At 39.0% G+C, this 16,329-nt stretch overlaps 1 protein-coding gene across 1 annotated transcript in view; it reads left to right on the top strand.

The window, feature by feature from the left end:
• Positions 1–13,353: 13,353 nt before the first annotated feature.
• Positions 13,354–16,329, top strand: part of LOC117400461 (ras-related protein Rab-2A) — a 42,015-nt gene continuing 39,039 nt past the window's right edge. The window contains exon 1 of the mRNA XM_034000480.3: positions 13,354–13,560. Within this exon, the coding sequence (XP_033856371.1) occupies positions 13,515–13,560 (46 nt within the window). The 5' untranslated portion in view covers positions 13,354–13,514. The remainder of the gene's footprint in view (positions 13,561–16,329) is intronic.

Here is a 16,329-nt window from a genome sequence, read left to right as displayed (position 1 = left end):
TTAACTTGCTCATATACATGACTAACTGTGCTAAAACATGTATCGAATATTTATTATTCAAATCTAAAGGAATAAACAAATGTTGTTCTACATATATTCTACCCTGCTTCAGTCAAGCCAATGGTTTAATTCCAATTATAAACTCTAGATGGCAGTATAATACCACAAGTTTTACATATTTTAAGCCATTTTGTTATCGCTGCGTAGCTCGCACACTCCAACTTTTCTATCCATCTGTCCAGTTTGTTGTCATTCTGAGAGATTCTTGGGAGTTCCCCTCCTGCCTCAACCTTTTGCCTACCTATATCAACTGACACTCTTCAATTTCAACTCTCCCACCCCAGGACCTGGTCATGAAGCCACGCACTTATCGGCTTTCTGAGATGCTCAGAATCCACCGTCACATTCCAGCTTCCCTGCTTCAGGCATCCATTCCTGCGACCTCTTCCTGTTCCCGGATTCATGCTTCTTTATCTGGCTCAGCTCCTCCAAACCAACCAACTTCATCAAGGCACTTTATTCATTTTCAACCGTGGCGGGTATTTGTTTCTGTGACCTTTCTTCTATTTCAGATGCTTACTTCATCATTCGGCTGCGTACCTCCAAGACGGATCAGTTTCAACGTCAAGGTATCTCCCCAGAAAGGCCAACGGGATGCACAGATATATTGTAAAAAGTGTTGAATTTAAATCAAAGGAAGTAATGTTAAAACTTTACAATGCATTTGTAAGACCTCATCTAGAATATTGTGTTCAGTTCTGGTTCCCTCCCTACAAAAAGGATATTGCTGCTCTAGAAAGAGTGCAAAGAAGAGCGACCAGACTTATTCCGGGTTTAAAAGGCATGTCTTAAGCAGACAGGCTAAAATAATTGAATCTATTCAGTCTTGAACAAAGAAGACTATGCAGCGATCTGATTCAAGCACTCACAATTCTAAAAGGTATTGACAATGTCGACCCAGGGGACTTTTTTGACCTGAAAAAAGAAACAAGGACCAGGGGTTACAAATGGAGATTAGATAAAGGGGCATTCAGAACAGAAAATAGGAGGCACTTTTTTCACACAGAGAATTGTGAGGGTCTGGAACCAACTCCTCAGTAATGTTGTTGAAGCTGACACCCTGGGATCCCTCAAGAAGCTGCTTGATGAGATTCTGGGATCAATAAGCTACTAACAACCAAATGAGCAAGATGGGCTGAATGGCCTCCTCTCGTTTTGTAAACTTTCTTGTGTTATGTTCTTAAATAAGGTATATCTTATTTATTACATTTTTACGTCCCTGAGTGGGCGACTAGAGACTAATTTATATTTAAATAAATTGTATACCTAATTCACTACAGTTAGTACTGAACTCTTATTTTTAACTATAATATGTTCTTTCAACAATAATAATTTTATTTGTATAACAGTTTAACTTTAAATGATTTTATAACATGTATTTCTAATTCAGATACTTCAATATAGAAGTTTTTTATAAATTGTAATTGATATACACAGAAGGCAAGAGATTCATTTTAATTAGGCACCTGCTTGGCAGCAAATGCAACCTTGAATATTAAAACTTAGGACAGTTATGCTTTGATCCAGACTAACATCCTCATGCATTTACTTAAGTTATTATATTAAGTTTCTTATTTTTTAAATCGCACAGTTTTCTTACTATAGTAGAACCACAAACCTATTTTAGTTCAATTGTTTTTGGCAGATTAACTGTGCTCCATTAGAGTTTGCCATTCTGTTCTTGCTGGATCAGAATGTTTGAGGTTCTGAGTCTAATTAAAAAAGATGCTTTTGCCTGATAAGGGAGGATTGGAACTTTCAGCAGGTCGGCCTGTCCTTTTGATACAAGTTCTCTTTTCAGACCTTACATATTCACTGTTATACTAGAATAAACAGGAATATAGAATCCTACAATATTTTCATAGACTAATACAGAGTACATTATAACATTTTACAGTGTGTTTTAACCATTTGTTTAGTATTTCTGCTGGTTTTAAATTCTTTAAAACACATTACAGTCATTACAATATTTGTTGCAGTTTCACAAATGTTAAATTTGTATCCCAAAGATCAGCCTGCTTTCAATAGCGGTAACTGTCTGTAAAAGCCTGATCCCTGCAAAAAACTTAAACATTGTTAGCTGGACTCCCATCTCTACATTCTCATTCCCATCATCAGTGGGAAGACTTCAAATAAATTAAGCTGTTTCTATCAAAGAGCCATACATCTCTGCCGCATACACCTTTCACTCAAAAAAGTGCTCGCACCTTGTACAAGTGAAGACGGGGGTTTTAGGGACACCAAACTTAAAGACTTGTGGCATGTTTTCAGTGTGTTATTACGGGTAAGATGTAGCAACTCACTTTCTTGCTCAGGCATCAAGTTTAGCGCCATTATCCAGTCAGGACTTTCGAAAACAAAAGGATCTTTCACCCAGCGCTTTTCCTTCAAATTTTCAAAACCTTGTGCAGGGAAGTAGCAACTCAAATTGTCTGACAGCAGCGAAATGTGATTGTATGACAGTTTTCATTTCGCTCATGTTTTCTTCACTGGTATTGTTCTCCTCAGTGTGTTGTAATAATGTTGGGAACATTAGCTCGGGCGATTTACTTTTCAGTCGTGCTTGCCACAATGATAATGACTTTTGGAATGCTTATATCTGTTGACGGTGTTGAAACAAATCATTGCCACTTGTGACTTTAGATTCCATTTGTTTATAATTGAAAAGATGTCGGCTAGATACCACAACTTTAACAACCAACTATCATCAAACAGATTTGCCAAATTAGACTCAACTAGAAAAATTTGAATCTCATCCCTGAGTCACCTTACTTCAGTGTGAAACAGTAAATGAGTATGCTCTGCACCAATTTCCGAGCAAAAAAACTTTAAAAAGCCTGCTGTTCAGAGAGCTTGCTTTAATGAAGTTAACATTTTTCACTTCAGTATAAGATCAGGGGAAATAACCTTGGACGCCAAAGATTCACAGTGAATGAAACAGTGATTTCAAACAACATCGCCACCAGCTGCCTCAGATAGTCTTTTCACAACTCTCCTCTGCCTGCCTGTCATATTTGCTGCACCATCACTTGTAATTCCTTTGCAATTAGCCCAATCCAATTTGTATTTGCCAACTATGCACTCATTCAGTGCGTGTGACGGAAATATAATGAGTTCTGGTTGTAAATCTCGACCTGTGAGGGTACTAAGTAGCGAAAGGGAAAGGCTTTGGACAGGTTGTTCTGACAGTTTATTCCCTGGGTCGGGTGGTCAGTCAGCCTGGAAAAAGACTAGACTCCGATGCGGGAACGTATTGACCTGTAAGGTAAACGAGGTAGCAGCTGCAAGCTGTAATCGTTTACCAAGGGGTCATGCATAAACGATTAAAAGGGGCCGGAGAATTGTAAATCTTTTCCTTCACTTGGGTTTCAGATACGAGGAGACTGGAAGGACCGGGAGATATCCCCAAAATTAAATAAAGAGTTTGTGAGTGTTTTGTTGGTGTTTTCTGTTTAGTGACTGTCTGTGTTTGTTTGGTTAAATAGCACTAAACATCTAAACAAATCCGGAGCTGTCGTCAGGGGTCAGCACAAAGCCGGATCACCACAGCACTTGTTTTTCACCAATAGCACGTAATATATTGTACTTCACCACAAGCACTGAGAGCACTCACTTTGGACCTGTGATCGTGTGTGTCTAATTGTGTGTGTTTTGTACCGTGTTTATTGTTTGCGGGACTGCAACCCTTTTTCATTACTGTGCAATACACATTGCTGTGTATTGCCAGCTCATCATTGTTTTCTGGCTGGTCATCAGACAATTGGATTTCAAAATCATTAAAACCCTCATTTCACCCGTACTTTGTTGTCTGTTTGTTATTTGGAATTACTGCATCCACACTGCACCTGCTATACACCTGCTACTAATTACCACTTTGCCACAGTGCGTCAAATATATTTTCTACTGTTGTAGTGGTTGGTAAAATCAAATAATACAGCACATCTTCCATGAAGTCATCTTGCCATACATATTCAACATAAACTAACACTGTTTGAAATATCAGTAGACTCGTCAAGTTGGATAGCAAAGTTACCAGCTGACTGCAAACGAGTAATAAGCTGGTCTCCCAAATGCACCGCAATGTCACATATTCTCCAAGAAATTGTGTTACCACTGAGAGGACTACTTTTCAATTTTTCAGCAGTCTTCTCATCACAAATTGAACCAACCATAGCCATAGCTGCTGGAAGAATTAGATTTTTGGCAACTGTATGGGCCATTTCCGGTGTGCAACCAAATATGATGCTAGTAGCACCTTATCATTCAAAGTAGTTGACCGACTGAGAACACAAGCTGATAACTTTAATTCCTGTTACTTCCTTTGGAAATATTCAAGAGGCATATTTGCTAGTTCCCCATGCTTCTTTTCTAAATCTCTTTTTAACTTTGATGGCTTTAAACTTTCATTTGCAAGAATCTCGCTGCAACTAACACACTGGGGTTTTGTATCTTGGTTTGCTTTAGTACAATTTATGAAACCATATTTTAAAAAAGAATCACTGCTCTGCTGCGTTCACAACTTCATTTTCTTAGCAGGTGGTTCAGACGAGATTCCCCTGGCAGACAGCTGGGCAGGCTTTCAAACTTTCGATTTTCAGATATAGAAGGTTTCCATGGCTGTGTCTTCTACAAAACTATCAATTTTTCAAGAAGAAAGGTTAAGGAATTAAGCTTCCAAACTCAAGTGGCCGTTAAGTACTGATGATAAATTGACAACTGGCAGAGCTGAATGGTGTCGTTGCAGTGAACACTTTCAAAATGGCAATTAACGCTACAACTGCCAAGGCAGTCATTTTGACGGTTTTCACTTTTAAAATTTAAATTACTCTGCGTGTTTTAAAGATCTGTGGTTGTCTGTTCTTGACTTTTCCTAAATACATGTATTAAATATACTGACTGCGTTTGAAAGTCAGAGTCACAAAAATAAAAACGTTATAAGCACTTCTACCTAGAACCACTGAAAGCCGTCATTTTGACGGCTTATTACAATACATGCTTTTATTGTTAATATAACCTACAATACGCTATTTTCTATATGTATACAAGCCAGTTTGCTGTCTCTACCGCCATTGAGTTTACAGCAGTATGTATTTGAATAGAATATTGCTCTTGAAGTCTAGATGTGTGTTATCCAAATATCTATTGTAATTCTATCAATTCCTTGGAGAACTGCCATCTGGCTCTCTATGTGAGCATATATAGTCTGCTGTCTTATAATATTACTATTACAAGAATTTTATGAGAAATCTTGAGATTGTTGCATTTTGATCTGAGAACAACTACAAATATATTTGCCTTGGCATCAGAAATTTGGAGCTAAACATAAAAAATTTCAAGCTAAACATAAAACATTACATGGACAAGCAGCTGTTTCTGACAAAAGCAAGGTGTCGCTGGACATAATACATGTGAAACAAACCTGTCAAATTTGGGATCAAGTTTTGGCTGGCAGCGAACCCTACCTCTACCTGTGCAAAGATGAAACTCGCCCAGCTGGTCAGAGACTGGGTGATAATGTGGTACTTAGGCTGATGTAACTGTACTTAGGACACTCTTTTTTTATTTCACTTTAATTAGCAAAACAGTTGCAGAAAAAAAAAGCAGCCTGGTTGGAACAGTAAACAAAATGAGTTTCCACCATCTGCGCAAAACTTGGTACTCAGTCAAAGCAACCACCGGTGTCCAGTCGCTGTATTTTACAATGTACTGGACATGGCAGCCATCAATTCCTTTGTTTTGTACAAGGAATGCACCGGGGAAAATATCAATTGGAGAGATCTCTTATGATGCTAGCCACGAAGCTTTGGCAGAAACATTATGATCAGAAAACTGCAAAGTGGCAGGGAAACGCAGCTCAACCTGGATACAGTGCACACCAAGTGACACACACAACAGAAAACTATGCCAGGTAACTAAATGCAATAGTGTGGTAAATGTGGTAAATGCACACGACAAGTTGATAAGTGTTACAACTGTGTGGATTGTGCTAATATGGTGGTGTGGAAGGGTGTGGGTATTCACTGACACGGGAGACAGAAGGGTGTACTTGAAACACTGCACAGGTGCCCAGTTTTATTTATTTATTATTTTTTTTCAAGTGCGTGTTTTAGCCCGCAGAGGGCGCTGTTGTCCGTAGCCTGAATACCAGCGAAGGCAGACAAGACCACGGAAATACCCACAGGTAAACAGTCCCGCTGACGCACTCGCAAGTGCTCTCAAATAATAATAATAATAATAATAATAATAATAATAATAACAAAAGGCACGGCCCGGATCCCCGTCCTACACTTCTCGGCTCCCTCAGCCTGCTTTTATGTACTTTATGGGGTCTGCCCAAAGTTTCCCTGCTACCAATTTTTTTCTTCTCTTTGGGTTTCTTTTCGTTTTCTTTTTCTTTTTCTTTTACCAGCCGTGCTCGGTCCTGGAGCAGAGCTCCCGCTGGCTCGTTATGTCGTCTTATAGGGGCCGACCTGAGGGAACAACAGAACGTGATTTATAGGGCCAGCAAGCCCACCTGCCTGCCTCTCAGCCACTCAGGGAGAGGGAAAGCCCACACACCCTCTCTCCCACCTCTCTGTGTCACTGCCATGACTGACCGGCGGATATTGCAAGGCTGATGCCCTCTACCTGCAGCACTATGAACACACCAGAAGAGTCAGCACAGATCTCCCCCTGTTACAGGGGGCTACTTTGAAGTATGTTTCCCTGAATGCGGGTCTAGTGTTAAGGCAGTGTAAACACACCAGCAGAGAATTCTGGGAAGTGTAATGTTCTCTCAGTAAAAACGTAGGGGGTGATAACTTTCAATGTGTCAGGTATTTAAATTATCAGAATGTGTTTTAAAACACAAAAAAGAAAATTCAAGATACTTCTAACTAAAAACAAAAAAAGAATATGAAAAAAAAAAAATCATGACATTCATAAGTTGCAAGCGTGACCCAGTGACTTCTTTTCTGCGACCCAGTACTGGGTGGTGACCCGTACTTTGAAAACCACTGCCCTAGAGGGCCTACAATGTTCATGCCAATCCGCTCAAAGGAAGTCATAATAACAGGGAGTGGAATCAATGGAGACGGGGGCATCCGCTGCAGAGCCACCAATAATTACGCACATCCTGGTATACTCCGGGGCCAATAGAATCGGGTAGTCAAGCATTCCCAGGTCTTGTCTCTCCCCAGATGTCCTGCGACCGGAATGCTATGCACCAACCACAGTAGCTCCAATCGGAACCTTCTCGGTACTAACAATTGCTGCACTATTTGTCCTGGTCCCGGTAATTTGGCTACACGATACAACAAGGATCGCTCGACCAGAATGTTAGTATATGTCACAGGTCGAGTACTATCCACTAGTTTCCTGTCAACAGATACTGCGTTTCCCCATGCATATTTCAAGTTGCCATCGTTTTGTTGCTCTAGAGCCTAATTAATATCAGAACCCCAAATGTCTTTCGACTGGGTCGTACTTTGGTCATTTGGTCATTACCAGTTGGGGCCGTTCCTGGCTCAGGTGATTCAGTTTACACTCCCACCCCCTTTAATTAAAAAACGTTTGGAGATTAAGACATCAACAACTTTACCTATTTGATCCAAAGTGCCCTCAAACTTAGCAGCCTTGCGCTCTTTTTTACTTTTTCAAGTGCAAAAGTGAGGAACAACAAAAGTAGAACTAAAGGGAAAAATGTTTCCAATCCTTTCCCCTATAAGTGGCACATCATCCTGGCACAGACCGAAAAATGCCTCCTCCCTTCTCTGCAACAGTTTGGAGATGTGGGGCCAGTCTCGTCCTAGGATGATGGGGTGTGGCAGACGGTCGGCTATGGCCACAGCTACTTAGGCCATTTTGTTGTAGATTTGTAACCTAACTCGTGTAGTTGGATACTCTGTGGGTACAACTGAGTACCAGCTAACAGAGCAGTCCGAATGAGTGTCTGCCGATACCCAGAATTCACTAAAGCGTGGGTCTTCCTTTTGCCTACTTTTACTGAGATCAAACAGGACCCCGTCCACTGTTTCCCCTGGGTCTTACCGGTGAGCTGGGCTGGAGAGGTGACATCACAGTCCATGTGGTTGCGCTCTGGGCTGATGTGACCGATCTCTCCACATCTAAAGCAGAGGGAACATCACATACAGTAGGTCTGTCCTGCTGCTCAGAAAATGGGGGGTCCTGGCTGTTTGTTTTAACCCACATAGGGGTAGACTACCTCCTCATAGTCTGTGAGGAACGGGCCCCCAACTGGGGTTTACCTGTGTCCGGTATCATCAGGGTCTGCGGGCTGGTGCCTGGGCTCTCATGGTCAGGTCCAGGTGGGCTGATAGTCTTCATCTGGCCTGTCGGGGTTGCATCCAGAAAGGCCTCAGCCAGCTCAACTTTCTGTTGTAACGTGGTGGGCTGATGTTTAAAAAATTAAAGGACATATTACATTTTGGCAAAAATGGTAGTTATCATCAAACACTTTGGTTTATGGTAAACAATCATTATGTGTTATGAAATGTATGAAGACCCACAGGGGTCAAATGTAATCATTTAGTCAACCAAGCTATATTTATATGAGAGGTCTATTAATGGTTGTGCTTTTAACAAAAATAAATCAGCTCAGATAAAGAACTGTGTAATAATTGTCTCAATGTGGAAAAATAAACAAAAACTGCAAATTATGACAAAAATGGCACTACAATTACATTTAGATTTTATCTATCCTTATAGCAGCTTTTTTAAAAGCACCACATAACAAAAACTATGACAAATGTGTGCAATAATTTAATGCTAATGCTCCATAAAGCAACAAAAAAAAACATCTTTAACAAAGTTGTTGTTTATTTTGTTATTCGGTACTTTATTAAAGGCGCTATAAAGATATAGCGACAGCACCATAATTAATATGGCACCTTTAGAACCTTTCATCTCCACATGATATCATCCAAAACTTAAATGCTGCACTTCAATGAACCCTGAATATCACAATGTTCAGCTCTGTTGGGCATGAACGGTGAACCTACTGTACATGATCACATGTTTGTTATCCCACAGAGCAGTAAATAAAGCCAGACCCTGCAGGAGACAAAATGTTAGATCAAGTTAAATCCTAAGCAAATAATGTATTTTAAAAAGTGGGTTAAAGATCGAGCATTTAACACTAGTACGACCAAGGCGGTCATTTTGACTTTTTTTTTTTTAATTTAAATTTAAATTGTGGTGCGTGTGTTTAAGATACGGGGCTGTGCTTTCCTGACTTTTCCTAAATATATGCATTAATTACCCTGACAAAGAAAGAATCACTAAAATACCATCATACCTATAGGTCAAATTGACTGCTACATATAAAACATATTATAACAATGAAATGTTGCCATATTATTTGTATTTATCAGTTGGGACTTGCCGCCATGTATTGATGTTTGAGTATATCAGTCTGCATTTCTCAATTGAGCGGTCTTATGACATTTTTATTATTTCAATCAGCCTTTTGATAGCCCATCAATCAGCCTTGACAGCTCATGGCGCCCAGCTGACTGTCTGCGTGATAGTCTATCACCTATGTGAGCCACTATTTTTCTCCTCTATGTTTTAGATTCACTCTGGTTACTATATAAGTCACTCGTTTTTCGAAGAAATTCATTGTTACCCCAATACACATTGAAAATAGATCGCAGAAGACGCATGACAGAAAAGCAGTGTTTGGAATTACTGCAAAGTTCTTTCCATTGCCAGGAAGTCGGTCAGTCTGGAAGAAGGCGAGACTCTGTTGCAGGAACGTATTGACCCGGAAGGGAAACGACGTAGCAGCTGCAGATAGTAGAGACAGCTGCACTTGTTTACCAAGGGGTCATTAGCATAAAGGGGACAGAGAATTGCAATCTTTTCCTTCACTTGGTTCGAGAGACAAGGAACTGGAAGGACTGGGACAAGATAAATAAGCTGTATACTGAGGCGAGGGACGACTGACTGTGTCCCAAAGCAAACTTTTCAAATGCATATTTCTATATGTCTTACAATAATTGCTGTTTGTGAAAATCAATGTATGTAAATAGAACTTATACAATATTTGGAATGTATCAGTATGTAACAATGCAGAAAACATAAAAATAACCCTACATTTAGCCACATGAGTGGTATAATACGAATATTAAACATACTGTATACACATACAACTCTCAATAGGCTGTGTTTTCGTGGAAACATAGTACTATTGTGTGGAGAATAGTTTCCCACTGTCTTCAAGGAGGGTATTGGCGTACTGTTCAGCACTGTCTTTTTCAGTTAGATCGATTCATTCGTAGTTTAGGCAGAAGCTGTTTGTTAACGGGTGCTGCTGTGTACCAAAATAAACTAACTCAAATGAACATGCCTGTATTTCAGAGAGGAAAATGGTTCTGCACCCTTGTGTGAAATCTGTATTGATTTCTGCGATAACAGAATCACGTAATCCGGGAGGGACTGCTGTTCTATTATATTTCAGACAGGATCGCTTAGGCTTCTTGAAATTTTAAATTACGTTTTTCAAGATCCTGTGTAGTGAGCGAGCTGTGTCGACCAGAACCTTTGCACAGGGAGATGACAAAGATTGTCATTACAAAGGCCACATTTATAAATGTGATACACAGGCCGCAGTTCATATTACAAAGGTCATGTCTTATTTTACTGGGCAATAATTAACAGAAATTACTACCATACATTATTTAACAAGGCACTTATCTGTAATTGTCTCTGTTTTCTGGTAGAATTTACACTGGTCCTTTTTTAAACAAAGGTTGCTAATAAAGTCAAGCTTTATGGTTGTATTATTATTTGGGAAATATTCCTTAAAAGGACTGATCCGTGATCTGTTGTAACCTGAACTACCATTCAAACTTGCATCCTTAGGTGAAAGATCACTGGATTGTGCAGTATATCATTAAATTGCGACCTATTTAGGTTATTAGTGTGAAACATGGCAGTAAGTTTGCAGCATTAAACATGACATCTGGAATTGTATCTGGTTGCTTTTAGACTGCATTGAGCTTTCTAGATAATTTCACCTGGAGAGTGACATCGTTTCCATACCTTCAGGGCCATCTTTCCTGTCAGTAATTGTCACACGATGGCTTGTGTGGATGATATCAGACCCGGAAGAAATAACCAACAACAAAGGCCAGTACTGTGGTGCGAGACGCGAATGCGCGTGTTTCTTTATTAATTAAAAATAAAAGGTTTATACAAAATCGGAACAAACACTGAACTCCAAAACAAAACGGCACCGTGGCCAAAACAGACATGGAACAAACAAAGTATGGTGCTGGTGTTAAACTAGCATGCGTAGCAATTATTATTACTTTTTTTAAGCTTTCCTTCGCTTTACCTCCCGACTCTCCGAAAACACTAACCCCTTTCTCACCCATGATCACCCTATTTATACACCTGTGACTGGAGCCTTAATTAATCATTTCATCACTTATTCAATTCCTGGCTCCAGCCACATTCCCACGTGTTTTTACAGGGAGGATTTCAACTGCCTCCCTGTCACCACTATTCCACACACACACAAACCCACATCCCTGTGCTCACGTACCAATGTACATTAACACCACTGTGATACATAACCCAAACTATACAAAATAAACCAAAAATACACCCAGGGGCAGGGGTACCCCATCACAGTAACCAACCAGCTAATGACTGACATGCTTTGCAGCCAGTACGTAACACACTGTAAACTGAACATTTTATTTTACCTTGTGCAGATGCCATGTAATAACATGAAATTACATTTGTGTTTCTTTCAAAACTGCACATTTGAGACCTTTAATTAATGAAAGTGCACGACAGATTGTAGATTTCTTTTGTTAGCTTTAGTTACTTAAAAGGGGTTTACTACCGAATGCCAAAAGTGTTAAGTACATTTAATAATTTCTTATTATTCCTCCACTCCCAACCTAATTACACAGAGTACATTTACATCTGTAAGTTACTAATTGATTTTGCAAACTTGTTAAGGTGAATCTAAAACCTGTTATCCTGCAATAAACAACACAAAGGATCCCCAGTGACAACAACCTGTTTTTTGAGCCGTATGGCCCTTTTTATTTTTTTAAACCCAGGACCTGAAAAATAGCAAGATGAAAACACTTGTTATTATAGCCATAACTGCAGGGCACATCAGGTGTACTTTGAGAGAACTGTGTCTCCCTCGACTCTGTCTTGGATTTAGTTTTTGCTTGATTAACAATAGCCTGCATAGCTAAATGATTTGGTTCATGTGTAAATAAAATAGTATTGCTTGGCATCATACAGCACTTTATAGTACATCAAATATTTGGGGCTCTTATCTGTGAAGAACTTTGACAATAAAAAATACCTAAAAAAAATGGAATCATGATTGCTATCTGTCCAATGGGCCAGTGATTGTTCCCATCCAGATCTGCCTGAGCTGTATATAAGAGAGCGGTTGCCTGGTTGGGGTTGTCATTTGCCGTCGGTTTCTGACCTGTGTGCATTCCAAATAAAAGAGCCTGTTTATTTTTACAAGCTCACTCCTCATTCTTTCCCCCATCGTCGTAATCTGTTACAATAGCTCAGGTATTTCTCATTTTTGTCCACCCTCTGTATTCGGCTTAGGACTGCTTAAAAAATATTTAAACTTAAATGCGGGAGACAGCCTCCAAAAGAGAGATATTTGGCAAGTCATTTCATGAACAAGGATAGCACCAACACTATAAACTCCAGCATGACCTGCCCCACCTGCTCTGACCCACTAACAATGGACTACTTGAGCTGGAATACACCAAAACTGCATTTACTTATTAGTAGTCGTAGTAGTCATATGCATAAGAATGGTCTGCTCACTTTGCAAATGAAAGCAATATCTTAATAGGTTTAACCTCCAAGAAAAAAATCTTGGAAATGACACTCAGTTGCAGTCCATACTCTTACCACACACTCAGACGTGGCCCAATTTTGCGTCCTATTTTGGTCTTTTACCATTTGATCCAACTGTTTACTGGAAAAGGAGTTACGTAAGTAAACGGTATCCTTCAGTCATGGGTATCGAGGGAGGGGGTTGTATAGGCAATGTTTAATTGAAGAAGTGAGTCAGTTACAAATAAAACCTCAATGACTTAAGCTGTGTGCGAACCAGCATTTCCACAGAATAACAAATATCTCTTTGAGAGGTTGCTGGCTTTAATAAGCTTGACAACTTAAATAAAAAAAATTATTACGGGTTGTATGAAAGTATATATCAGCACTTCCTGGCCCAAGAACGTGTGTTGTGCGTGCGTGGTGGGGGTGGAGCGTGTGTTGTGCGTGCGTGGCCGAGGTGGAGCGTGTGACGTAACAGCAGAGCTCGGAGGTGTTTATTGTTCCTTCGTCGTGGGGAGAAAGAGAAAAGCAAACCAGAGAGCTACACTTAAGGGCTTTAGAAGGCATATATTGAGACACAGTACAGAGTAAGACAGGCAGCTACAGCATCTCCAGCCATGGCATATGCGTACCTCTTCAAATACATCATTATTGGTGATACGGGTAAGGAGTCGCTGTATTCTGGTGTTTGAAAATATTGATTCAATTTTCTAGACAGAACGTCTTCTATTTCCGCAGTGTTGGAGTCAATGACGTGGTAAAAGCAGAGACGCTTGCTCAGGGCTGTGGTGGGAGGGGATGGTTTGTTTTTCACAGAAATTAGTTATTAAGAATGCACACTATGTAGACATTTCAAAGATGTTTGACAGAGTTGCATACTCACTAGCCGTCATAGATTTGTGCTGTGTAAATGCGCTGGGGTGCTAATTATTTACCATACAGAATACAATTTTTCCCGAAAAATGGCTTCTGAGATGAACCTGGTTAAAAACGTATTAGGATTATTTTTTGTACATAATGAAAAACAACTACGTATTTAAAATATTTACAACACCGAAAAAAAGTTTTTCCTTTGGAAAATGGCGTTATGCATTTATAAGCAATCAAGTATGCATATTGTCTGACCTGTTTTGTCAATGTGGGCTGTATGTTGTGTAGGCCTGTGTGATGACTGATGGTGATATTCATACAGCATAGCTGCCAGTTTCACGAAGACAAGAATACTCAGGATTATGGAGCAATAAGCGTTTTATTTTTGTGAATTGCAGTTTGTGTGCATTATTAGTGAACAGCTGTATTTTGACCGATTCCACTAGTCAAGGCCTTCAACGGTGCCTTTGTGAGACTGTCAGCTATTATGTTATAGACGGCAGCATTAGATGAAACCTGTTTGTTTATGATTTTTTGGTTTTAATGTTTCGCAAAAGCACCCATTTAGTTAAATTGTGTATGTAAATATAACTGTACTAAATGTCACACACACAACAATACACGAGTTGATAGGAAATTGTTTACTGATCTGACTGAAGCTTTCAGGGCACCCCCAGCAAAATTAATCATTTAATAATAATAATAATAATAATAATAATAATAATAAATTCTATTAAACAAATTCCTGTATTACATTTATATAACATTAATTTATGTAGCATTCTACTCAACTGTACAGTGAGCTATTGTCAATATTAAACCACAAATGTCCTTTTTTAAATGTTCAATAGCTGTAGACCCTGAGATGTACTCAAATACAATTTCTCTTTATTAACCTTTCTACTTATAATTGTGTATTCCAGCCTTGTCAAATACATTTATATTCACTTTGAAAAGTACAATACCATACAGTACTACAGTTTATAATTAATTTCATAGACAACCAGACAGACCTCTTGTGTTGTATTTGAGAGAGAGAGAGAGAGAGAGAGAGACCCCCTATCCAAATGGAAATATATGGTGTTCTATCCTGCCTTACGGAAAGCATGATAGCACAGTGTGTTGGATATTGGACCGTCATAAAAGATAATGCACTATATATTTAGAGATCTTTTGATGTTAAAGAAACATATTAGAAGTGCAATGGGAACAAAAAGAAACCCGTTAAAATGGAAAAAAGAAAACCACTGAAGCTTATTTAAGATAGGGGAAACCCTTACTGCACCTTTTAACAAGTATACCAGTAGGCCCTGTATACCATTCAATGCAGTTTTCTTTTGAGCTGAGTGTAGCTTTGCCATAAAGTTAATTCTAAACACCCCAGCTAACTTTATTTTAAATATAAATAATGGTTAAATGATTTGGCCCTTCAAAAAAAAAAAAAAAAAAAAAAAAATTGAAAAATATGTATGCAACAAAGATAATAAATAAGACACTCCTACAGTATCTTTTGAAAACTCCACTTGGTGCCCAATTCAGTAAAGTGGGGGGGGGGGGGGGGAGGTTCAGGAAAATACAAACTCCATTCCTACCCCAAAATAAATACCTAATAGTCCATTTATTTGTATTTTCCGATTGTCTGCAGGGTTTACTATAGAACTGCACTTTTTTTTTCTCAAGCAAGTTATACAGATATATGGTCAGTGGCTGAGGTGACAATATTTTCTTCACTCATTCAGACCACTCAGTATTGGTGTCAAATGAACACATTTTGTTACCTGAGACTGGATGTTCAGTTATATTCAGCCTGATTAAGAAGATCCACATCTGGATATAGGTCTAGAGTACCTCGATACAACAAAAAGTGATGAATTTGTAAGTTGGAAAGATGTCAGTATCACTATTAATGTTCTGCACTTTAAACCCTGATAAAAAAAAAAAGAAAAAAAGTCCTCCTATTAGAAAAAATAGGCAGAAGTAAAAAAAAAAAAAAAAATTATAGAAAAAAATAACGAAAAGCTTAATTCGAGAGCAAATTTGGAACATAATATAAGTATTTTGAAAATTATTTTTACGCTGTCATCGAACATTCTTAAACAATACCATTTTTTTTTTTCAACATCGTTTGATTGCATACAGTTTTAAAAAAAACAGAAACCATGGATATTCGCAAGTTAAGCGAGGCCTGGTAGTATTGAAGAAGAGCAAAAAGAAAGGTTATCTATGTCGACTCATGCCGGTGTTGAAAAGCTTTCCACAGCCACTCCAACAAAACACACCGAACAAGAGCCATCTGCTGGGACGGAACCTCCAGAAAAGTGAGTGAAAAAGAATGCAAACGTGCTGCTCGAATGCAACGAAGACCGTAAGGTGATGTGGTGCAAAGTTTGTCGTCAGTTTCCCAATATTGCTGATCAAAGTAGTTTATACTTCTTGGAATCAGTTGTACAGGGTGATGCAGTTCAAGTTACTTCTGTGAGAGCACATAACAAAACAAAAAAGCACAGCTTGTGCATGAGAGCAAAAATAGTAGAAGAGAATCCGAAAGCAACACCCATTCAA

This window comes from Acipenser ruthenus, chromosome 4, assembly GCF_902713425.1.
Source record: "Acipenser ruthenus chromosome 4, fAciRut3.2 maternal haplotype, whole genome shotgun sequence".
Taxonomy (NCBI): domain Eukaryota; kingdom Metazoa; phylum Chordata; class Actinopteri; order Acipenseriformes; family Acipenseridae; genus Acipenser; species Acipenser ruthenus.
The sequence above is the reverse complement of the archived record's forward strand: the minus strand, read 5'-3'. Positions and strand labels throughout refer to the sequence as shown.